We start from the raw sequence: 26853 nt of genomic DNA, 5'->3' as shown, positions 1-26853 counted from the left end.
GTCTTTCCTACCCCCAGCCGCATCCGTCCTCTGGACCGCAACGTGAGATCGTAGATGCTCCTCAATCACGTCATTATTCAAGAATCGAATTTCTCGCTAATGATTATAAAGTGGTCGTCATTTGCGGTTGAAGCGCGATTACATTATTATTATTACTCTCTTTCATAAATGAAACGCTGGTAAATTAGATTTTTCTTTTTTAATATGAAAGTGCATCAAAAAAAAAAAAAAAAACCTTACAAATCCTAGATTTAGAAGACTTTCATAAGGCACGTATGTGTGTTTATATCTTAATTTTTATTTTATATTGTCGAAAACGTGTATATTTCGACGCCCATTGCGAGTACGCCAATGACACTGAATATTACGTAATTTTTTAAATTATGAAGAAAACGCGGATCCCAGACTCGCTGATGATATTCATCTTATTGCCTCACCGCTTCGCGCACGAGTAACAATGAGCCTACTTATTACACGAATTTCGCGAGGGCCACGTTAATTATTCGCCACGTTAATTATTGTTTAAAGTCGTGGCTGACGCCAATAACAGCCATGCTAACAATACGAAATCCCGGAAGGGAGAAGTATGTTGATTATACGGTCAGTTTCTCGAATATCGGTCGGCGCTCTCCTCTTATACAGTTGTTATCATTCTTATTATCTTCGTAACTCTTGCATCCTTTGCCATTAAACGGCTTACGAGAGGTGGAATAGCCTTTCCTATGACTTTTCGCGGCAACATCTACCAGAAGCTCGCGCTTTGATTTATTAATTATCTAATGACATTTAAAGAATCGTTATTCTCGAAAGAAAATAGAACTTTTGCGTCTACCTCTTTTAAAATTTTTAAAACCACAGCTACATTATTGCAATCTTTTATTTCATAGCTAAATGAAGCAAAGAAAAGAGAGATTGAAAAATATGATTAAGAAATAGTGATGTAGCATTCCTCTCGAAAATCTGATGTGCTTTCTCTCAATACTCAATTAAACTCACAGTTCGATAGAGACTGAATATGGAAAAGAGAGATCACAAACGTTCGACATATCGCAACCTGTTGCAAAAAAATGTTACACCATGAAATTCGTTGCCGTTAATTGTCTCAATTTGATGGACGAAATTTTAAGCGTACGTTTCGTTATCAGAAAAATTCGCAAATATACCTGAAGCCGAACCGAACGGAAGAGATGCGTGTCGCGATCTCCTGCAGCACGAGCATTAAGATTTAGGTGGTTCCGCGTCCGTGGATCGCGCGAGATCGCGTTTGCCAGCGCATAGATTGAACATCGCGCTTTAACTTTCCACGAGGTGGAAAGCACCTCGGTCGCGATCGGTCCGGCACTTTTTCGTGTTGCGAGTAATAGCGAAGTCGATTCACGGAATAAGAAGGGTCAGGCGAAGCCTACTTTCTTCCTCTGAATTGTCGCGCATTCGTGGGGGGGAAACGCGAGTTCGGTGTGGAAACCTCGTGAGAGAGAGAAAAGGCTTCGTTCGCGGGCAGACCGACGGTCAGCCAGTAGTATGTGCTAGTCTCTCGCGGTGTGGTAAATGCGAGGCGATAAAACGTATAGCGAGGCTGCGATCCTCACGATCGATTCGGATCGCGCGCGATCCGCACTTTGAAATACGCGCAGCCAAGTCGCAGATCGATTGAAGGACGTTTATCTGGTCCGATTCATTGTTCGTGGTGACCCACGTGGATATTCATTCCGCAGGAGCGCATATCCGCCATACGCCGGAGATACGCGCAAGTGAGTACGCAATGTTCACGGCTGATTAGTATTTCATGATGCTTTAATGCTAAATTGTAAATTAATGGACACGGGAAATATAATGTGTGGTCGCGAGAAATTTGATAAATTTTAATAATCGCCCAAAATAAGAAATGAGAGGGACGAGATGATTTTCTATGAATTACTCGTCGAGACTCGCGGATAGAATAATCGATTTAAATTTTTATTCAATAGTCGATTGATAATTTTGAATTAGCACCGTTCAACACGTCCATTGTTAATTATCGATTAGTGTTATCACCTGCCTTAAATAAACGAGGGTTCATTGAGATTCGAATTGGTTGTGCACTCGTGCGCATTAACATAATCATAACGCAAATATTGATCTGGACTAATGTGGTTATTGGAATATCCTCAAACCGCGGAATATATTTATGTTAAACTCTGATGAGTAATATATGTTTTGACAACATATATTATCTGTAATTAACGCGCGCGCGTATCTTTACGTTTAATTTAATATTTCATCTCTCTGTTGTGTACGAGATACACACGCACATATTAAATTACATTTAATGGGATAGCAAAATAATGTTTTCCGCAAGTTTGTATAATGTTTCTATTTTAAATTGCATTTAATATGAAAATTTAAGAGCCGGATAATTTTTCTCCTTCTTTCTCTCTCTCTCTCTCTCTTTTTTTTCTTTTACACATACGCATACACATAAATAAAACATACATATAAGAAAAATTTTAAAAAACTGCGGGCAATATTTCCTTGATATATTTCTTAATATATTTCTCCTTGTTTCTAATATTGTATATCATAATAAATGATTTAAGGCCAGTGATAAATATACAGGGTGTTTACAGAGTCAGGTTAGAGAAACTTCAGGGTCTTATAGGAAATTGAATTTGGAACAAAAAGGTTCCTGTAAACAAATCCGGAAAGGCTTCGTTAAAAAGTTATCTGACCTGAAACATCCTGTATAATATCACTCTCTCTTTCGATCTTGATTATCAGATAAATAAATTCTAGAGACATCGTGAGAGTAGATTCGCCGAATTATCAATTAATCGATGTATCGACTGCTCGTGAATGGCAGGATTTGTCGTGTCTGGAAAATTATCTCTCTAGTATCGGCATGCAAATTACATTATGCGATATCCGCAACAAGAGGTGTGTAACCATAACCCAGTTTATTGATTCATGACGATTCCGCGAGTACATCCTTAAAACGATCATTACTCTTAAAATCGGAGTAGAACTCGACTCGATAAATTTCAGTATCGATGAAAATTATAAAATTATTCTTTATATAATTATTAATAATTATTAGTAATTGTTAGTTAATTTTTTACACTGATTAGCATTTAATATTTGCGCTAGTAATATCTATAATGTCATATCTATAATAATAATATCATTCGTTTTCAGTGCAATAGTGTCAGAAAGAATTTGACATATCTATAATAAAAACAAATAAACGAGCAAATTTCTCTTTACTTTTATTCTATGCAAAGTTGTCATTTATGTTGCATTGCGCGGAGCACAAATCCATGAGATGGAAAGAGAAGAAGAAGGAAAGAGAGAGCGAAGGCGCAGAAGCTCTTATCAAAAATTTATAGTTGGAATAAAAGATACTGCATAAACCTTCAAACTCAGAAAACGAGAACTGTCTTTTGAAAATTTTATCTGTCTCAACCAGTTCCTCAAAAGAACTTGCAATAACATAACGTTAGATATCATAAAACTTTACGCTCTATCCGGGGAAAAATATAATTCTAAAATTGCGTTGAAATCTTAGAGACACTAGAGCTATCGTACGAGAGTATCTTTTTATTCTCCCATCATCATTTAAAGCTTGTACAGACACTGTCAACACGCTCTCTATGCATATCGACTTTTTCTTTCTATCATTTTTTTTTTTTACGATCGCGCATGAAACATTTATGGTCAATAAATTTATGTATCAAGGATGTATCGATCATAATTCTGGATGTATAGGCGCATCCGCATCGCACGCTGTTTACAGAAGCTGGTATATCGCGATTATTTATTCGGGGATGGCGCGGGAAAAAGGGGACAGGCGGCTCGGTAAGAAAAATACTTTGAAATATATGAGAAAAGCTCGGCAAATGAATTCATGGCCTGCAGCGGCCGTTCGATAACGTTGCACTTTATATCACAAATAATGAACGGCGTCCGCCAGCAGATTCCTTCTCCATTTCCTACGTATGGTCATCTAGGTTACGCGTCCAAGTATTACACGTCTCGGGCACAGCATTATTACGTACGGACCTGTTCATGTAAATATTTGACGATGCCGATGAAATTTAGCTGAACACCCTCCGGACGATAATCCTAGAATCGTTTAGACTAGAATAATTTAAACTTGCATATCTCCCAAATTGAGCACGTTGTTGCATCATTTATGATTTCTTATTTGGAATTGTAGTACAATATTGGCTTTCTCTCTCTGTTTCTTGCTTTCTGCGTGGGATGCCATGACGTATTCTATATAAAATATAAGATTCCAATATATTTGATCAGATTTTGCTTCATCCTACAACGTAATTCGCGAACCTGCCTGCGCGAATCATATACGCAATGCAATATATTTGCGTAATTTGTCTTATCCTTACATATAATCAGGATAAAACTTTTTTCTAATTATGTTCAAAAAATAAAACGCGTTTTAAGAGTAAAGGAAATTTCAAGCCTATTACATCAAATCATCGATTCGTATAGGATTGCAATTCTATAAATTTTCCATTAATATCATTATGCATCGGTTTGCCTCCTCGTATTTTACGTCGTTGCATTTTGTTAAAGCGTGATTAATGCGCATCGACGTCGAAAACACAACACGCAATAGTAGAATCGAATTTCATCGATCGGCCGCCGCGACAAGTGGGTCAAACGCACGTTTGAATTTTCATCCGCTCGTTTCGTAAGCGAGTCGTATATCGCATCCAGATTCGCCCGGAGGAGCTAACGAATAATAAATTTTTTTTGTGTTTCATCCCGGCCGGTAGAAGGTAGTATGCAAGCTTTTCACTACGCTATCACATTCGCTTGCCATGCCGTATAACGTATATCCCGGCGACGTCACGTACAGCCAACGTATGAACTGCCAAGCCGAGTAAAAAATGCCGAAGGGAAGAGAAGAAAAAAAAAGGGAACAGTTTGAATACGAGCGTCGGGAAAAAACAAATCGGCCCGACGCAGCACTATGTTGTTCCTCTTTCGCGTAAAATGACACATGAAATTTCTGAATTTCACATAACAACACAATAAAATTCGTTAAATCTTATTGTTAGCATTAAACTTAATTAACTTCGTCACTAAAAATGAATAGCACTAATTATACGTATAGTAAGCATGGATAATTATTATTTACATTAAAACATTATATAAATTATATATATATTTTATTTTTTAAATATATCTTTAAATAGACAAAACGCGTATATTTCACAACAGCTGTTTTAAAAGTAATTTATTTTAAGCATTTTAAGTATTCAAAAAAGTTGACATTATATTTTATATGGAAATTATTTTTGGAGATTGATGCAAAGAATATAAAGTAATATTTATTTATACAATAGTCCTATGTAATATATGATAATAAAATAAAGCCCTAATTATCTTGATAATAAATTAGACGATGAGAGAGACTTTCTCAAGGTTTAATCCTCTGTCAGCTAATCATACCGGATTATACGCGCGTTTGAGGAAAATTTTTAATTAGAATCTGTTTTTGCCTCGAGCGAAATAGGTCCGTTATATTTCATGGCTCTAATCGTAGCATAATTAGCGGGTAGGAATTTCGCGTCAGCGAGCTTTATTCTCCCATTTCGTCCCGCGAATGCGAGTGATCCTATTGCGTGTGAATAAATTTGCGAGCATCGTGAACGGTTATTACGACTTCGATATTGGTAATAATGGAAGTGTATTGGAACTACCGTGTGAATGGAATTGTGTAATTACACAAACCGGTATACGATGGCGTCGATCAAGCCCTGATAGGAATATGCTTCGTTCACTTCGCTCCCGTCACTTTCTTGCACAATGACGAAAAGGGGTCGTTAATCTCTCGTGCTCTGACGTGAACATTTTCATGGAGAGCGTGCCACTTATTTATACATGGATGATACGGTAAACGGTGTCATTCGAGTGCATTTTAGATCGTTAATAAATCGAACGCGCATGTCTAAGCGATATGTAGAACATTTCGAGAGTACGTGCGTGTAATCATGATATTGTTCGAAATCTTCCGATTTCCAATCTAACGATGATATGTAGTTGAACATAAATTGTGGGTATCCGTCATTTATTACGATGCGTCGCTACTTGCGCCGTTAACGAGCGAAAATCTCGAATGACAATTAACTCGGTCATCTTGAAAAGATAGAGGATGAGCGAGCAAAATTCTCCACAATTTTATAAAAAGTACCTCGCAAAGAATACTCTTTATAATCGAAAAAAAAAAATATCGAATCTGATTGACACATGATTTTTTGATTTTTACAAAAATCGATCCATTAAAAAAATCGATGTGTAGTTTACGTGGCAAAAACAGAGGGAATGAAATGAAAAGAAACATGTTTTTCGTTGCCGGGTATTAACCTTGTTATTGAACGCCGTTCGATTGCGGTGTATCTGCGAGCGCAATATTTAATTTTTGCAATGTAAAATCGTAAACATGCAAACGCACACGCCGGCGGCTCAACAAACGCGAGAGGAGAACGGGAGAAGAAATGGGACATCGCGGTCGTTTCATCGAACCGGTCGTTCCGAATCAGCTGTCTTCGTCGAAGCGCTAATAACGATACGGACAGGTAGCGCACCGGAATCCATATTATTCCGTCGAATTCAAAATTCACGCTGCTCGACTTGCCTCGACCAAGTTTAACGATGGTATCGGTATCGCCGGCTAACTGACCCGTTTATCGCTTCTGCGTCCGCGAATCCATTTCCGCGAGCACTACTTTCTATTACGCGAGGCCGCAGAATATTATCCCATCTTGACGAATGAATGACAGAGAGAGAGAGAGAGAAACTCGCGGAAAAAAGAGAGAAAAAGGCAGAGAGAGATAAGAGAAGAAGAGTGAAAAGCAACAATTTCATTTCTTGTATTCAGGCCGCGTGGCAGACGCGCGATCGTCGCTTTCATAAGTCAAATCTGTTGCGTTTGAAATCAATTACCGACTCTCTCTCTCTCTCTCTCTCTCTCTCTCTCTCTCTCTCTCTCTCTATCTCTCTCCTTTTCTCGGGACAAATAGAAAATATAATATCCTTTCCGAACGCGTCGATCATTCCGATCGCACGCTGTATATTAATCATACTTATGCCGCCGGTGTGTGCCAAAACAGTCACGTAATAGTGTCAGGCATGGTAGACGTTATTACTAGTGATGCGACACGAATATTTGCATAATCAAACTTTCGAAAGATCAAACCGTTATCTCGCGGATTATCGAAATTTCCATAGTTTGTCAAATCTCTGAACATTTCCTCCGAATTATAATCAAACAATTTACCGATGTATATATTAAGATTTTATCTCTTCTCACTGACATTTCTTCGTGATTATCTTGAGCAAACATGGAAACAATTATTTTGAACGATTTCTCAACTCTTAAATCTATACATTTTATGAATTTCTTTTTTTCTTCCTTTCTGTTTTATTTTTGTTTTAAAACTTTAGGAGATATGCGCAAAAAAAAAAAATAATAGCTAGAGTATTTTATATTTTAGATTCCGTTTTGCGTAACTATTTCCCTAACATCTTTGCCTAAATGTATGAAAAACTGCTTCAACAGCTGTTCAAGCAGCACACGATGCTGATTTTGGTGGCCGATCGAGCGGTAGTCAGCAACCTCGCGCGGATAAAGTGGAATTGTAACTTTCGGAACGGACGTAAGCTCCTCGGAAGTCTTTTCGATGTAGCGCTACGCGATGGGAATAAACTTACTACGTGCTCGTTAACAACCTTACGTACACGCAAGCACGTATGAGAGGAGCTTTGTTCGTGGCCGACGAGTTTTTCTCCGTCTCTCGCGAAAATTCGCCTTCGCGTGCACGATCCAAGTGCAACAGCGAGACCGCAGGTGAGTTTCCGTGCGAAAAACGGATGACTCTTAGAACGGAGAAAGTTTTCTTTCTTCTTCTTCTGTGCAGTTATCGTTTCGATATAATCGACGGGATGTGAAAACAGGCGAATGTGACGCGGAAACTTCCATAAAGTCGAAATTCCGAGCTCTAAATATATGTATAGCGTCATTTTCCATTGATGATTTTTTTTTCCATTAATTTTTTTTTTTTTCATTAATGATTTCAAAAAAATAAATTAAAAGAAAAAAATCTATTTTAATCCCCTAAGACATTGATTAATAATTAACAAGATGTGAAATTTTAAGATCTTTATCTATATTATTTAAAAGAATTATTGGCTAACAGGTGATTTAAGAAAAGATACATATATATATATATATATATATATATATATATATATATGTATATATCAAAAATATTATAAATTAATATAAAATTTATAAAAATGAATGGGTGTGACGAAATTAATCAACTAGATCGAGCGCATTTGTATTCTTTGAAAACTTGTAGCAATGTAACAGTATTACGTGAGCTCTCACAAAATTACACAAAAAACCCACCCACGATGCGTTACATATAATTTGGTGAGAAAGAAACGCAATCTATTGTCCTCGAGTTTGGCGACGTGAGAAGACGACAGTGGTTCCCATTTTTTTTCTAACGTACATTATAATATGAGAAAATACACACACGATTCTGTTTCCTATACTTTTCTAAAGGTCATATATTATTTCGGCCCCTTCTAGCGGATACTTATGTGTAATAAAAATGAATCCAAGTGAAACTGTTTCATTGTAATCAATTTCTTTTTTTTTTTTTATCTTTACGACCGGTTCCGCGTTTACCTTCGTCAAATAATCACTTTCACGCGTGATTATAACATTTTGTTACACGGATATATATATATATATATATATATATGTCTTTTTTCTCTCTCGATACTTTACGTAATCAATCTTACGAGAGACCCGCCGTCACGTTCAATGACGTGCAATTTCGTCGTCGTCAACGACGGAAAAACCGGTCTCACCGCCGTATGTATTCTCGAGTCGCTTTCGGAATAATCGATTCAATTAACTCCGCGCATCGTGCAATTATCGAGAGTCCTACAAAGTGACGGGCCAAGATCTTACTTAATCCTCTTGTGCATTATTCATCGACCGTGCACATTGAACCGGTCATACGTACGATCGTTGTTCCATGCGAACGCTGCACTTGCTCGTGCATCGAGGTCGCTCGCGATGAGGAAGGAGGAGGTACCGGTGAGAGGGGTGGGAGGGGGGGGGGGAAGGTAAAAGAGGGAGAAGACGCACTTGCCGGCAATCAAGGTGGCTCCCTCGAAATCGTCATAACTTTCCCTTCGCCGAGACACTTTTCTTCATTCTACGTGACCTACAGGAATCGGTGGCGACCGGGTATGCATATTAAAGTCGCACCCGCGTATCTAGGCGCGTCGTCAAGAGTTGCGCCGACCCAGATCCGAGGCCGTCTACTCGGCAGGAAAGCGCGCATCCGTCCTGTCATCGCGTCCGATCCGTCCGATGCGATCCAATTCTTTCGGCTTGTAATTTTCGAGTTCCCGATCACTCCGCCCGGTTCTCAAGAGAAGGAGAGACGCGGAGAACGCGCTATTATCCGCGTTCATTCCGATGACTTGCAACGTATTTGATCAAGGTAATCTGTAAACTGCTGCGGTTGGAGTTTCTAGAACGCGTCGAACTTATTCTATCCGCTTTATCCGACGTTGAGGCGAGACTTCTCCTCTCGTTACGAGGTTTCGCAAACGAGATCACTTCGTGCGCATTTAACTCCTACCTTGGGATATCTCTTGCAAATTATATGCATCAACTTGCTTTATAAGATTCTACAAAATTATATTTATTTATGAGCGCTTTATGAGAAGCGAAAAATTGAAATTTATATAAGAACAAAGTGCGAAAAATTGTTTATTTACAACTGCAAGGAGCAAATGAATTTTATACCCGTTATGTCATATGTATGTATACATGTGTATGATAATTTCGATTTTGTAGAGCGATCAAAAAATATTTTCAAATTTCCTTATCGTTTCAACACTTTCTATATTACAACGCTTTTTTGTTTTTAATACCCAAATAGATTTCGTAAAGCTTGAAATGTACGCTTCTCATCACCAGTCTCATTCTACATAGCCCGAATCATTAGATATGCCTGACAGCGCTACATAGATAAACATGTCGAGCAATTCAGTTATCGATTATGGGAAACGAGGAATTTGCGATATCTCTCGCGTTAGTTGAGGAAAGTACAAACACTGGCGAGAGGGAGAAGTTGGTTAATTCGTCCTTTTCCTTTTCCGAGCACGTATCTCGCTTCGTTTCACTTCGTCCCACGACACGCTATGAGAACCCGTTCGATGCAATTAATCGCGTTCGATCATTAAATTTCTACAAAGATAGTTGGACGTCTCTCTCTCTCTCTCTCTCTCTCTCTCTCTCTCTCTTTCCAACAAAATCTTTCACTCGGTTTGCAAGAAAGCTAGACCTTGATGTGCATTCCTTCCATTTTATTCGTCGACACTACTCGCTCTTGAGACAATTTCGTCATTACGCGGTCACTCTCGATCACGTCACGACATCGAAAGTATCCTCAGGTATTTCGCTGGCATATCTCATCATTACTTTTACTCGCGGCACAAAACACTTGTCGAACTCGTTGTAGCATCTTATATCTCTATTAAGCACGTTGTCCTGTTGGCGTTAACGTCGGATAGCCAGCCAAAGAGAACGTCATTAATATCGGAGTCGATTATTCGAACGGCCTCCATTACGAATGCATTTCGAGGGGAAAGCTAATAATACAAATATCAACTTTTCCGTGAATATTTTTAAAGCGGGAAACCTGCTATACCGGAATGCTCAAACGGAGGAATAGAATATGCATTCGTTGCTTTCTCTCTTTTATCTTCCGCAACTAATAGCTAGAAATTACACATTGTATATTTATAGCGTTATTTATAAATAACTCGACATCAAATCAATTGTTATAATGGCTAAAGATTATAATCAAAACTATATTGCGAATATTTGTATAACTCGCAGAGAAGTTTATTTCTTGTCCGAGTATATCGAACATACTTCTGCGATTTTTAAAATATTATTTTCTCGTAATAATTATTTGGAAACAAATATTGAAACGCCATAACATCATGTATATAATACATACGTATTATCGTACAGTTCCACGGTTGTTTACATGCATGTTTGTTGAATAATAAAGTATAGACACACATGCAGCTTTTACAATGAGAGATATAATTAATTATGTTGTTCCAAATGTAACTGCATCGATTGTTCGATTATTGGCACATTCGCTTATTATACGCTTTGAATAATTCGTGATAACATCGCATGATACAAAATAAATTTTGTCGTACCGTTTAATACATTATCAACGTAAACACGATACATGATAATCGTATATAATTAATTGATCGATTGAGATAAAATTTCAAAATTTCAAAATTAGATTTTTTATTTGTCACCGATATATTGATCGAATATTTATTTTAATTCTCGAATGTATTAGACGCTCAATTTTCTCAGGATTTTTTCTATATCTATTTTTCGATGCGTGTTATTTAAAAAACGTGTTGTTAAAAATTGAGATATACAGTGCAAAGAATAAGAAACGACGCTAGAATTTAAACCGTTGAATCCTCAGGAGTTTGCAATACCACAAACATAAGTTACACCTGTCGAATGATACTCGATAACAGCAGGCAAGACGCTCAGGAAGTGCGCGAGAGTCTGAAAGTTAATTAACATGATGCAAATAATTGCAGCTTTCCTGTATTCATTACTCATTATCAGATCGAAACACGAACGAAACACGAGATCTGACTTCGTAAGATCGAGATTTCTCGCGCGATGTCCGTGCCGCGCATCTTCATCTTTCTCCATCCTTATCTCTATTATAAACGAGTTTCATTAATAAATTCAAATTATTATCAATCAACAGATTAACCACCCTTTCTCGCAATCATTTTAATTTCTCATGGCGCTTGCTATTTTATAGAAGTAAACGCAGTTGAATATGAGTTATTTATGCATCGCAAATTGTATAATAAATTTTTTCCATTATTCATTAATATGGCTTTATTATAATTGGATCAGTTAGGATATTTGGTAATCGGTGTCGTGTAGAAAGGGGCGACACGTGATATAATAATCTCATCTGCATAAATTACTCTGCATAAACTACTGATGTTGCTATCGATCTAACACATGTTGCAGAGAGCCAGTCTCTGTTTGATCGGGAAGTTATCCTGAATTGCAACATCAACAGGTTCTCCACTCGCTTTAACTACAAGTTAAACAACCGGATTTCGATACAAGCATGTTCCGACTTAAACAGCAAATTAAATTAGAAACCTAGCGTATGCGTCAAAGAATTAATCAAATTTATCAAATTGTCGAAGTTATCTTTTCGAGAGAAACCCGTTTATATTAAGAGATATAATAAATAGATGTTACGCCGTTAAATCAACATCGACAATGTACATAATGTTATTTATTTTATTCAATAGAACCGTCAGAGGAAATATGTATGACTCTCCTTGCAATAGAAATATATTTCACAGTTATCTAATAACAGGAGAACTGTCAATATGCGCTATTCGAATCGCGGTTATCGAATTACTCGCGCCGTTTGACATTTTCGTTACTTATTATACGTACGTACGTACATATATGTATACGCATGAGTTCCCCTTTCACTTTTCTATAACAAGCGAGTTTCCCGGTAACGTTAACATTAAGGCTCGTTTATGTATCATTTCGCCGCAACGAGACCTGTCGCATATTACAGTGAAAGTATCACATTCGAGAGGGAAACGCGAGCTCGTCATACAAACTGTCTGAGATCCTTTGGTCATTCATGAGGCCTCATCGTAGCCTCTGTTATTCGCTCGTTAACGCATAATTCGATATTGCGGGCGTGCTCCACGTTCTCGTGAGTCGCATCATCTCGGGTAATCTCCCATTGTTCCCATACCGAGCTCTCTCTCCACGCGTTCTTATGTCATCGTTAATGAATCGCGCTTTACGCAACTCTTAGAATACGCGAAGAATTGGAAGAGGAATTATCGACGTGTTGAGCAGACTAAAATTACATCACGCAATGAAAAATATGACGATAAAAATATGTTACGTTTATTTCCCCGGAAAGGGAAACTTTACAGTTTTGCTTTTCCCCTTTTTGATGTGTGAAATTCTATTTAAAAGGATCCCAATTGAAATTCTCGGAGATTTCAAGGCTCTTTCCAAAATTCTGAATTTTACTCGCGAGCTTGTGATCGCGACTTTTAAAAACCGAGCGAGCGTCTTTCGAGTCCTACGCGACGTCAAGACGTTTAATTACATCTTACAATCGTTAATCTTCTAATTTGCGCCGAGAGTACGCAGGATACGTACATATATGTTGAGAGGCCGCCATGCGCGACGAGTAGACCGTAATCTTATCTCGAATTAGACATCGAACGCTGCTCGTCATTGTTATAATGGGGATCCCAGTAGTGATTAAGCCATCGAGAAGTCTTGGGAAAGGATGTTTTTTTTTTCCAGACGCGTGACGTTGCGACACATCGCCGAGTCTTACGCCGAGTTGCACGCCGGTACACGCGTGAGAGGAGGAATCCGCGGATATGCGGGAGTTTCGTGAGAGGGACGAGAGAAAGAAGGTTATTTGAAGAGCGACTTGTGGTGGTCACGCAATCGCTTTAGGCGGATTTCATCGTCTTATAAAAACAGCGGAACGCGCCGCCTGGCCATTACGACGCGCGTCCAATTTATCTTCTCCCTTGTCATCATACTTAACCACCGGCTAGTTTATCTTTTCCGACGAGAAGTCCGGAAGCGTGGAGGGATTTTGCAAGAATCTTTATCTCTGACAATCGTCGCAAACTCTCCCATAGATAAAACCATTTCGTCCTATGATAATTGATCTTAATATTATTCTAAAAGAATAAAGAAATCTTGATGAGAACGATAAAGTATCGATACATTCGTATATAATTTATATCTGCTTCGCATTTGCACAAGTAACTGGGTTTTTAGAACCTTATATTTGTACTCTCCTCTATGTTATTTATTTCGTAAATAACATTATATATGAATAAAAGATCATCAGAATTAAAAGGAGACTAGAATATAACTGGCTTGACCCTCGCGAAACTATTACAACCGTTACAACATACTCATTTTCTCAACACACCAACACTACGAAGTCTTTTAAAATTAGAACTCGCGTTGTTTTTCCGTTCTCATTACGATCTCACGATCGTAATATCTTCATTGCGCCTTTGAATACAATCCAAATTAGAGTACAGAGAGAATCTTCTTTACATCTTTTATTACGGAAACAAAATGTAAAAAAATGTAAAAAAAAAAGCGTACTGTCATCGTCGATATAATTGCAGGCTTATAATTATTCGAAATAAGATTAACCGAGATAATGGCGAGAAGCGACCGCCACAATACAATCAGAATGTTCAGATTACGCGATATACGTAACTCTCATTGTACGTTAATTCTAGCTGCACTTAACGTCATATCCGTGTGCTTCCAAAGGGTTTTATTCCACGGCCATTCTGCGCGAAAGAAAACGGTAAAGCGCGCCCAATTTTACGGCGATATAATTAATGATTAATGCGTAGACTCCGCTCACATGAAGTGGAAAGCGAAAGGCCAGGCTAACCAGAGCGGAACCCCTTCGCGAGATCGGGCGCGTTTAAAAACTCGCAAAAAAAAAAAAACGATATCTGAAATGCTACAACCTTTTCCTATCGGTCGCTTATCTGTCTTTTGGTACTGCAGGAAACCTGCAAGATTTTAGCGTTTATCATTATCTCTATAATAGGTTAGGAGATATCGTGGAATTTCTTAAATCTCATTTATTAAATCATATTAAAGTAATAGAGAGAGATACGCGCGATCTACGTAAGTAACCATGTAAATATTCAATATAAAAAACAATAATATATAATTAAGACAAGATATCGGTCGACAAATTTTTTTTTACACAAATATTTTCGCTCCGCAACGTTCAAAATTTTTAATTTAGATTATACACATTAACTTCTTACGTCACATAAAACTAAATTAAATATCGTGGACTTTAATAACTTGGAGCATAACTTGTGGAAAATGGTTGAATTAAAAATAGAGTTTTTCTTTAAGATTTCTCTTTTCTGTATTTTTGTTTGAAATGAATTTTGATTTAAAATGAAAAAGGAACGGAGTCTTACAATATATTAATACACACACACACATATATATATATATATATATATATATATATATATATATATAAATATATTATATATTTTAAGCTCTTTACGGCTTATCGTCATTAAGTACATCTTTCAGATTATGTATGTGTTTTAGTATACTTTGCTCTCTCTCTCCGGAGGATAATATTAAACGAAATTTAGCTTTACTTTGTGAAACGACACACTACGGTAGCCTATTGATGGATAAATCACAGGCGCCTCTTCCTTTGTTAAAGCGACGCGCATAAAGCAAATTTCAATTCATTAATGCTAAAAGGTTGCTCTTGCGCGTCTAAGGCTTCTGTCAGTCGATATAATGCACTTGCACCGTATAAGCTACATAGCACTTCCAGTTAGTGGCTTCTGAGAACGTTCACTGACGCATAGAGAGAGAGAGAGAGAAGAGAGAGAGAGAGAGAGAGAGAGAGAGAGAGAGAGAGAGAGAGAGAGAGAGAGAGACGAGATATCTCTATTGTAACGTCTATTGTGAATGTGAGATTATGAATTAAATCGCGAGAAGAAATTGACGTCGATAAATATCGTCGAAAATATCGCACTGACATGGAGTTGTAACAATTCTTTTGGAAACAGTAACTCAAATCTTTCGCGCTTTGCGAAAGATCATAGAAAGTGCATTCCTGGCGTTTGGAAATCGATTTTACGTCAAGGTCGATGAATCTAGGTAAGAAAAATTACCATATAAATGAGAAACTAACTGTTGTAAGATATAAATATCTACAAATGTGAAGAAGAATATCGTTACTGATTTTTTTATTTAATTTAGTTTTATTTAAATGTACATCCTAAATAAGATAATTCAATTATGATTCTTAAGGGGCCATACTCGTTTGGAACTTCAAAAAATGAGTTTCTTTTTAAATCTGAGATTTAGACTTTTTAAAAAAAAAAAAAGAAAACTTTTTTAACACATTATCATATTTTTATTTTTTTAAATTAAAAAAAAATTTTTTTTAAAAACGCTTTGATAGCAGATAGCTATTACAATATTTAATAAAGAAAATTTGTATTTTTCATTTTGGATATCTACGAATGTTTTCATGCACACCGTGGATCTACCTAAAATTTGGAAAAGCTTTGCAAATATTCCCATAATTTAAAAAAAAATGTTAAGCTGGAAATTTTTATTGAAATGGTTTTATTGAAATATCTAATAAAAAAGCTTCTTTAAAAAGATGTATTATTGAAAAGTATGGAATTAGTAACAACTTAAATCGACAGCTAAGTAGTTTTAAATCTTACTCGATGGATTTAAATTTATTAAATCGTATTATTATATTACACGGCAATCGAGGAAAATATATGCAGTCATAAAGATCAGAAGCAACAGCCATAAGTTTGCTCGTATTTCAATCAACTCTTAATCGGATTATTCAGAATGGCGGAAAATTTCTTGAATAATTCTGTCTCGTATAAATCATATTTAATGCGGAAAAATGTGCAACCTTGTGATTGCCTTTTACATTAATGTACATATTATTTCACACGGTTATTGTGCACGCTATGAATTATAACAACAATCGTTTATCATATATATTCCATCACATTATTTAAAAGCTGAACGAATAATTTTAGACAGTTCTTTCAAGATCGCAAAATCTTTTCTGAGAACATGATTTTCCTTTTAATATAATGCAAAATAGTTCAGAGTATTTTCCTGCGCTTTTCATATTCGGTCATAATAGATTGAATTTGAAAAACTATTGACAAAATGAAAAATAAAGAATTATTCAAACTCTGGAACGCCAAGTTTATTACATTTGACTCTATTCATCATGTCGACCATGGAATGCATCAACTCCTTTGGGGACGCTGGACAACGACATTTATAATTAATTCATCCGAAAGCCGGCTTGAAATTTAAATGCAACCGGGTTCTATCGATTTCTCATACTACAGCCATTTTTGAACCGAGAAGATGGCAGCACCAAACGATATTATTTGCGAGCAAGCGCAATCATCGAAGTGTTTTTATTTCGTACCTGTGACACATTCGTCTTCCGAGTCAACAGAAAAAAAATAAAACGCACCTTGAGTCATTTTTAAATACAGATTGTAAAAAACCTAAATCACTGATATTTGAAAAATTTTATTTTCCCAGAGATCAAAAGAGAGATTGAAACGGATTATTCGTCACATAAATGGAAATAAATATTAATTTTAAAATAAATTTTTAGTATAAAGCACGTTATTTATACATCCACAAATTATTCATCATCGTAAATGATAATTATTGATGTTTAAAACAGATATTACGCGATAATCGAGAAAAACATTACATTTGTAAAAGACGATATTCACACAAATATTTAGTAGAAATTTATAATTACTCGTTCACAATTACAAAAGATACGACTGCGCGTAATTAGCTGCGTACGCGCCAAATTGGACATTCGTGCGTGTAATTATGTGAGATGCAAAAGAAATATACACGCGCAATTTTCATACGGCCCGTATCGCTTGACACGAGCTTATAATTACATCAAAATCGATGAGTGGTGATCGGGATTGCCAATTGAATTGGGCAATGGCTGATGCGCGAACTAATTTCTAGGGTCTCGCGTTATTAACGCACGGCTATCGATTAAATGAGATTTCGATCATAGAATTCGGGAGAGTGAGAGCGTTTACGCGAAATGCTTCAATATCGCATCATTACTTTTACTTTTTCCCGCCTGAAACTTTCTTCTACATATGACGGTAAGGAAAAAAAAAATACCTATGCAAAGTCGACAATTTGTACACCCCCGATGCTTAACGAATGAAGAGAAAGTGCGTCATTTTTACATTACAAATTCCCTGCGCACTCAGCGTTTACCATTTTATATAATATACATGCGATATTGTTTCTTTCTTTTAAACATTATTTGCGAGAATAGTTGATTGTAATGTCACGCTATCATTTCATACGATTTTCAGTTCATTCACTTTGCTCATTCGCTTATTAATTATCCTTGTTACATATAGATTGTTGCGAAAGGTTTAACGGCATCGTAAGTAGTATCGTAACTGTATCTATATTTATGTTGCAATTTCATAATCCGGCCTTAGCTTCGGCCGTTACGTCGAACATTTGCGGCAATAATGGGATAGTTGGCGATTTACCGCGTTGCCCTCATGAATATTAAGATTTACTAACGACTTTGTAATATCCCCCGATATTTCCGCGAGCGAAATTTTATATCGCACTTTTTCTTTCTTATACTTGCGCGATAAGCCAAACTGTCACTACGGCAAACAATATTCTAGAAAAATTAGAGTTCAGCCGAGTGACTCGAAATTACAATACCGGGCCTGTTAACTCGCATTTCACGTTACTTTGCACAAAAAGTGCACATTGATGTACAAAAGATGTACAAAAGATGTTCGTGTATTATGGCAAATGTATAATGGCTCGTGTATAAAAAGAGAAATTCTCTCCCCCTTTCGCGGATTTCGTTATTACCGCGATTTAAAAATGAGAAAACAGCACGGAAACGATCCGGGAGATTATGATAGATGCACGACGCTTTCTATCCTTCCTTTCTCTACGCGATACGTTACACTTTTCTCGTGCTTATATTTTAACAGTTAATTCACCTTGATGTGGGATGAAGTACGAGGCGCCGGGTGTCCCACTTACATCATGGGGATATTGATAAATACTATTTTCTCGTATGATTTAATTCGCCTTACGCAGGGAAAGTGTAGTATTTTATATAAATAAAAATTGTTTTTCTTTTAAATCTGTTCTTACAAATGCGAGGTGATAATATTTTCAATAAAACATTAGACTCTGTTAATAATAAGCAATTGTGTCTTTTTTATTGCAGAATTCACGTATAAATGATCTCATGGTCTGCCACGATGTCGTCGACACTGTTACTGAATTGTAAGTATATTTTACGTTAAATTCGCAAGATCTCCTGTCGTATTAAAAAGATTTAATTTATATTATTTGAATAATACAGGTGTTTTGACGACGTGGCTGTTCGTCACCATAGGAGCGATCACCGTATCAATAGATCGCGCTGACATTAAAGCCGTAAGTATGATCGATAAAAAATTTTACCTAAATTCTATTTACATTATTATCGTTAATGGTTAACATCACATTTCTTTTATGATTTATTTTTCTTTAATTTAATATTCAAATATTAATGTATTTAATATTGAATATCAAAAAGTTATGTAACAATGCAATGGATCGTCTCTCTGAAATTCTTTTTAATAAAATATTATCTCTAAATTCACAGAGCGAATCATAAGTAAATTATAACTTACAATTTTTCAAAACAGTTTTTTTCGCACATTTGATATTTTATTGACATCTTTTTATTATTGCATAAGTGATGAATCAATAAAATCTCTGTCTTTTGATGGCGTTTTACGCGACTCGACAGACGGAAACGCGTGACAATTCCTTTACTGTCTCGAAAACAAAATAACTAAAGAGTTAGACGAAAAATAGTTTTGTCGTCTAAAAGCTATTGATTTTATTTCGCATGTAACACAATATTCGCGCGCACGTCTATCCACAATCGCCATCGAGAAATGACATCCAACACCATAGATTTTCATTTTATTACGCTATCAGAATTCTCGACACGCGCGCAAATAAAATACGGGGCTTATCACGGAACGTGTGTACTCGGAATGAACGGACTTAGGAAGGATTATTTGGAAATAACACGTTTTCAAGGCCTCATACACTTATTTTCTGATTATACCGACCGCAGCTCGCCGCCAATGACGGGAAATAATGGTCTCACTTACGATTTTCTCGAACGTCCGCGTCGCGGTGAAATTGGAACAGGAACCATTCCATTAACCTCTTCAGGAAGTTCGAGTATCGTATTACTGTAGCTGTCCTCACTTTAAACACGAACGAAAGTTGTGTTTGATGCACCGTATAGGGAAGGTACACAAGAGCTTTATGGCAAAGCTAGATGTACAAGTTTCTCGATTGCAATGTACTGATCTAATGGATCGTAGTTGAAAACAATTCTTGTTAGTACATAGATGGAAAAGTACAAAACAGAGTTGATTATAAGAAAGAATTTTTAATAGGATGTTGTAAGTATATTATTTTAAAATCAGGGAGCTAAGGATGCTCGATATGTGCAAATTTTATTATTTTTAATATTTATAATTTCGTGATCGTAATGTAATGAGACTTATAAGTCAGATATATTCTTGATAATTTCTGAATTTTCTTGTCAAAATATATAAAGCTCGAGTCTCTGATCCATAGCCACCAACACGATCGTCGATGATCGCAAACGGATGGCGGCCATTGACCAATTCCTACGAGGAAACGATCGGCACCAACGTGTCGCCATCCAGTCACCTGGAGAAGAACGTCCAAGTGCATCCTGTTCTGAGCAAATTTCAAGAACACATGGCGACCTCGGAGAAACTGAAGCCGCCGCGAAAAGGCAAACCGCCGGTACACGAATACAGTCCGCCGAGTATACTCGGGAGTTTCACGATGTTCGGACATGCGGCGACGAAGGCGCGCGGCGAGACCAAGACGCCGAGCAAGCCCGGTGCTTCGGAGACCCGGGAATACACGTTCCTGCTACCACCGCCCAAGGACGCGTATCGTTTCGAGGTGAGCCAAAACCGCAAGCCAATCCTGCGCGACAGCGGCAACTACCTACGACAGCCACAGTTCATCACGGCGCAGAATGTTCAGCAATTGCCGGATCCCGTGCGCGCCGCGACCTACTTCATCAAGAGTTACGCGTCCACCGATCATCCATCCACGCATGCCGTGAACCATCCGAGCAATCGTCCTTACATACCGCCCTACGCTATGCCACAGGCGTTGCAATCCTCCCGTCATCAGACGAAACCGTTCGAGTCCCTGAAGGTCAACAGCAACGCGAAACCGTATTTCCAGCCACCAGGCGCGGAGATTCCGGGCGACTTCGGCAAACAAAAGATTGGTAACGAACGCGACGCCTATGACAGATATCAGGTGCAATCGCACAACGCGCAAATCTTGAACGCGGCAAGCAGCGGGAATTTCTACAGCCAAGTGAATCACTCCCCGAACTCCGGTCACTTTAAGTCTTCCTACGAAAGAGACCCCGCTTTTCTGGTGCACGAAAGCCACGAGGTCAGTTACGTAACATCTCCCGGTACATACAACGCGTACAACTTCCGACCCTCCTTGCCGTACGAGACCCTCCTGCCACCCGTGGTCTACACGTCTTCGTCGACTCCGCAGCCTACTACTGCCACAACGCGGAATTCCGGCAAGTATAGTCAGACAGTCGTTGATGTCTCTCGCGAAAACGACTACAAGCATTCGGATCAGAATACGCGGAAGAAGCAAGAGAAACTCGGTGGGCAGACCGAATCACCTAATTCTCGAACGACGAGCACTTATTATGTATCGGAGCAACAGGATCTGACACCACCTACGTGGGCGAAAAACAAGTACACGTCCGATATAAACGAAGTTCTTCCGAGGGAGAATCCGCCGAGCAAGTTCAGTCAAGAGATTGCGAACCAGAATCAGATCACGCAGGTGTCGAAGCTTTACCATAGACCACAAAGCTCCTACAATCCTGTCGAGGTTTACCCACCGACGCCGATATCGGATTATGAGACACCCGAGAGTATCTCTCTAAAGCATTTTAACGAGCAACAGTTTCTACTACAACAACAGCTGCTGCAACGCGATCGGGAGAGACTGGCGGAACAGGAGCGCCAGCAGAAATTGGAGATCGAACGGCAGCAACAGGAGGAATTGAAGAAACGACAGGAAGAGCTGGATCAGCTTATACAACAGGAGAAGGAGGAGGAACAGGCAGCCAGATTGGCAGCGGAGTCCGCGAAAAATCAATCGCAGGATATCGTGAAGATCTCGCCCGAAATACCGTACACGATTCAACTGGCGCAATTTGAACCGCAGGTCACTACGGACACCAATGTCCTTGTATCGCAGCCCGATATTTACAATGTCGAACAATTGAGATTACAGCCTCAGGTAAGATATCATTTTTTATTTTAATTTTAATTTAATGCATTGCGTTTGATGCTAAATATTAAAGTATTATTAGTTGACATCTTTAATAATGATAAATAAATTGGGCTATTAATATTAATTGTAAAATGTTCTCTTTTAATAAAATTTAACAATTTTATTTATTGGATAAATAAATAATATTATTAAAAAAATTGTTTCATGTTTTTTGATCATTATAAATTTTCTATGAGATAAAGAAATAATTTTAAAAATGTAATGTGTCCATAAATATTATAGGCACCGCAAATCCCAGAGAATCAAGTAAATCAGAATTATCAATATCAGCAGCATAAGCAGAGCGAGTATCAAGAGCAACAGGTCGATTATCGCGAACCTCAAATCGAGACGCGACCGTATCGTCCGCAGAAGCCCTTCCGTGATTCGCAGCGTCGCAAAAAACCAATGCCCGAACTTACACCAACAGATCCACCGAGCCAATCGCCGGAGACTTTCGTTCCCTTAACCCTTCACGTAGACGAAGTGCCCATTCAGACAACGCTGGCGCCGGAAGTGCAAACTTTGCCGGTGGTAACGACGCAAAAGCCGTCCAGAACTCGTCGTCCCGGTGTCCCGATTCGACGAAGAAAACCTTCGACAACCACGGAAGAACCCGTCACGACTTATACGGAAGAGGAATTCCTCAAGTACAACAGAGAGGAAGCGCAGCATAATCAGTACGATTCCTCGCGACGAAGACGAATAAAACCCACCCAAGCGACTTACAACGAGGACACGGTCGCGGAGAAGAGGGGCAACGCTAGGAAACGACCTAGTTATCGAACCAGAGTAAATCACGATGACGCCTTCGACGGCCAGATCATCACGGAGAGAGCGCAATCTTCGCTGAATTCCTATGGTCAGACGACGGAATCTGCGCCCAGTTACAATGAGAATAACCAGTTCGAGACGAATCAGCCGAGCGTCTCGTACGTGACAAGTCAGCCGATTAATCAGTATTACGATTATTCCTCGCAGCAAAGCGCGGGACCACGCGAGCAGCACCGTGACGAGCACCGTGAGGATCATCGCGAGGATCATCGCGAAAATCATCGCGAGGATCATCGCGAAAATCATCGCGAAGACGCTCGCGAGAATTATCGCGAGGATCATCGCAAGGATCATCGCGAGGACACCACCGTGCCAGTGCAAGAATATTTCACGGAAATTAGCCGCGACAAAGTCGAGGACTACAATGTTGATGTACTCCAGAAAAATGCAAACGTCGTTACTAGCGTACCATTGGAAGATTTCTACGTAAGGACCGAAGATAATTACTACGATCGTGCGACCACGATTGCATCGACGACTACGACGACAACGACGACGACTACAACTACTACTACTACTCCACAACCGACAACGCAGGCTCCACAAATTGTCTCTTCCACCCTAAGATCTCACAAGATGCGACCCTTGAGATACGGCAATGCTACCAGACCACGCTTCAGCGTCAAGGATTACAAGAGCCGCTTGGATTACAAGAGCCGATTGTCTCAAGGTTCCACAACGGAGATCGCGCCAACGCCTACCGGCGAAACTTTAACACGGGTTTCTCATATCAAACAAAGAACGTCGAGCGCGAAAAATCAACAGACTCAACAGCCGGGCGATACCGTCAGAGAGACCACCGGTAGATACAAGTACGTCTCTAGGGTGAACTATCGAACTACTACGCCGAGTCCAGTGGCCGCGAGGGAATACGAACGATTTTCGGAAGAGACGTCCTCGACGACTGAAAAAAGCAACAAGTTTGTGCCAAAGAGACGACCGATTAGTAGCAATATGTATCGAAGTAGAATCGCAACCACCACGAACAGTCCAACCCGATCGCAAATTAACGGCGAGACGAATGTCAGACAGAGTTCGATTCGACCCGAGAACGTATATTCGTCGTCGATACGCAAACGACCGGTCGTAAAGAGCAGGCAGCATCCGCATAAGGAGCACACCGTGGCCACGGCGTATCCGGATAGTAAACGACAGGAAGAACCTACGGAGATGGCCGCAGAGGAAACCAGTTTTTACTCGGCTATGACGACCGTTGCTTCATCATCATCGACCACTCATCTCGTGGCCAACGAGATTGTCAGCGAGAAAGAGGAGGTCACGTCGCTCGATAACTATCCGGTGCAACTCGGCGTGCAGGAAGGCAAAAACGAGGATCACCAAGTCGAGACCGTTTCCCAAAACGAGGAGGTAAAAGCAGCGTTAATTAACACGACCATCAACGATGATGATCGTGGACGAGTCCCTGGCGACGAACAGTTTAATGAGAGTCGAGTCGAGAAGCCGGAAGTCTCGCCGTCCGTCGAGAGCAAGGTCGACTCGCCACGAGAGGGAGAGCCGGAGACCGCGGAAACCACGACCAAGTTCGATGTGTCCGACGAGGAGGAACTATTCGCCAAGGCGTCGCAGAGCGTGGCGGATCTGACGAGCTCCGCGTCCGCTCTCTACGACAAGCCGGGCATGTTCAAGGCGGTCTCGCCGGAGAGCAGACTCGTTTCGCCCCATTTCAAGATCACCACAGACGAACCGACGTTACCCATCGAAGCCTTCTTTCAGGAATTCTCGAAGAAGAATTGATGTTTACGAAAATAATTCGCTTTGCCGGCAGTAAACTGTTGCCGAATCGTCCGATCGATAATTCTAGTTTCGAAGAACGGGGCGGAGAATCGTAGAAAAAATTTCGAGCATTTTTGACGAAACGAAAAGTTAGAGATACGATATTTTCAAAAAATAATAAACTTTGCAAGAAAATTTATGTTTCAAAAGAGAATGTAAAACATGTTACGTCAGGGAAGGGGGGCTACAATTTTTCTCCAAGTATTATGTTACTTGTAAATTCTCTCAGACGCGGAAAAGGCGTTTCGAGAGACTCACTTAAATGAGAAGAACTCACATATATTATATACCGTAGCCTTAGACGTACTTATTTCCGTTTCTAAAGTATTGCCATTGCAAAGTATTGTCATTTCCATCGTGGTCAATTAAAATGCTCGTGGCGTATCGAGCGTTTCTACACGCAATCATCAAATTTCGAGCACACTTCCCAGTGGATATACGATTCTTTTAACGACTAAACGTTATACCAAAAATGTTAAGTCCGCGAAGAAGCGCCGCTGCAATGATGAAATTCCCGGAAGAGCAGTCGCGCTTTTTCTCGTACTCTCGACAGGACATTGCGTGCGCAATATCTGTAAAAAAAAGCAAAGCATTCGACCTATTCATGTCCTGCGATAATATCCTTCGTATACATCCTTTTTGTACCTTTTTATTCTAGGTTACACGTAAAGGAAGCAATATTAAATTAGAATATACAATATAACAATGTAATAATTATAATGTCTTATATTAGTGTAATCGCGAATCATATCTCATTGTATTTATTTGAAGCGTGCGGGATCATTATCTAAATCATTTCTCGTTGTCACTCTTCGCGACGTCGAGATGAGAAAACTAACGAACATCAAGAGATATTGTAAATATGAATAAATAGCGTAGAAATTTTCAGTACTATTTTCTGGGCAAAATATTTTTAAAAATTTTTTTAAAAAAACTAAAATATTTTAAGATCATTCAGAGCAAATTTGAATACACCAGATGTATATATACATATATATTCTGCACTTTAAATTTTTTTTAAAAACTTATATTTTTTAAAATTAAAAATAATCTTTTGATAGAAACTACTTCATTTTGAATTATCATAACCAAAGTGGACAATTTTTAATAAAATAATACTGCCCAGAATGTTTTATATTTATAAGTATTGTATGCCGGTGTAGATTAATATTTTTATAAATTATTAATATTTTAATTAAAAAACTTAAACTCATAATATGTATTGTATCTTTGAATGATACGACGTTATCAACCAATTAGTAAAATTTTATAATATAAGCAAATCTTCTTTTATCAAAGTATAACTGGATGCGTATGAATAATGATTATGAAAAAGATACGCATTTTTTTAATGATACAATCAATATATTCGTTGCTCTTGCATTATTTATGTATTTATGTAGCATAATCATTTTATACTGTAAATAAATACATCGGATTCACACAATAAAATGCAACGGGGATAAAACAAAAATGATAGCAACCTAAAACACTTACTTCGTGACTTGCTAAATAGGGAACGCTTTAAATTACGAAGGAGCACATTAATAAAACAAAGAAACGTCACTTGAAACATCATAATCATCATTTGATTTAATAATTCGTTTAATAGCGTTCAACCCTATATTTGAGTTATGGTAAATGGTTACATAAACATATAATTGCAAACGAGTAAAATACTATTTCGAAATATATTTTTTTTACGACGCAAGAGTGAAGTTCCGCAAAATTACAGCGGTCTCTTTAAGAAAATATTAAAGAGACAAGAAGTCATAATTATAAGGAATAATAGTAAGTATTTTTAAATTTCTCGTAACACAAACGTTTTTTTTTTTTTTTTAAATCCAAAAATCAAAAATTATTCTAAAAAATTGGATATTAAGATATTTAGGAAAAAATAAATGTATACAGTATAGTTTTGCATTACTTTTCATGACATATAAACATCCTAAAGTAAAAAGAATCCAAAATACCGACTACGATCTTGTATATCATACGACGTACAATCTTGTATAATTTATGATTAATTAACG

At 38.2% G+C, this 26853-nt stretch overlaps 2 protein-coding genes across 2 annotated transcripts in view; one reads left to right on the top strand and one right to left on the bottom strand.

The window, feature by feature from the left end:
• The window catches only part of LOC126856230 (uncharacterized PE-PGRS family protein PE_PGRS46-like), a 131250-nt gene that overhangs the window by 46495 nt on the left and 57902 nt on the right, over positions 1 to 26853 (bottom strand). The gene's annotated exons all lie outside the window — the stretch shown is intronic.
• LOC126856226 (uncharacterized) lies at positions 1519 to 26272 on the top strand. The gene is made up of 5 exons (XM_050604532.1): positions 1519 to 1751; positions 18993 to 19051; positions 19131 to 19204; positions 20414 to 22159; positions 22436 to 26272. The coding sequence occupies exons 2-5, from the start codon at positions 19006 to 19008 to the stop codon at positions 24779 to 24781; spliced, it is 4212 nt and encodes a 1403-aa protein (XP_050460489.1). The 5' UTR covers positions 1519 to 1751; positions 18993 to 19005; the 3' UTR covers positions 24782 to 26272.

This window comes from Cataglyphis hispanica, chromosome 18 (genome assembly GCF_021464435.1).
Source record: "Cataglyphis hispanica isolate Lineage 1 chromosome 18, ULB_Chis1_1.0, whole genome shotgun sequence".
NCBI classification, from domain to species: domain Eukaryota; kingdom Metazoa; phylum Arthropoda; class Insecta; order Hymenoptera; family Formicidae; genus Cataglyphis; species Cataglyphis hispanica.
This window is presented reverse-complemented; position numbering and strand designations above follow the sequence as displayed.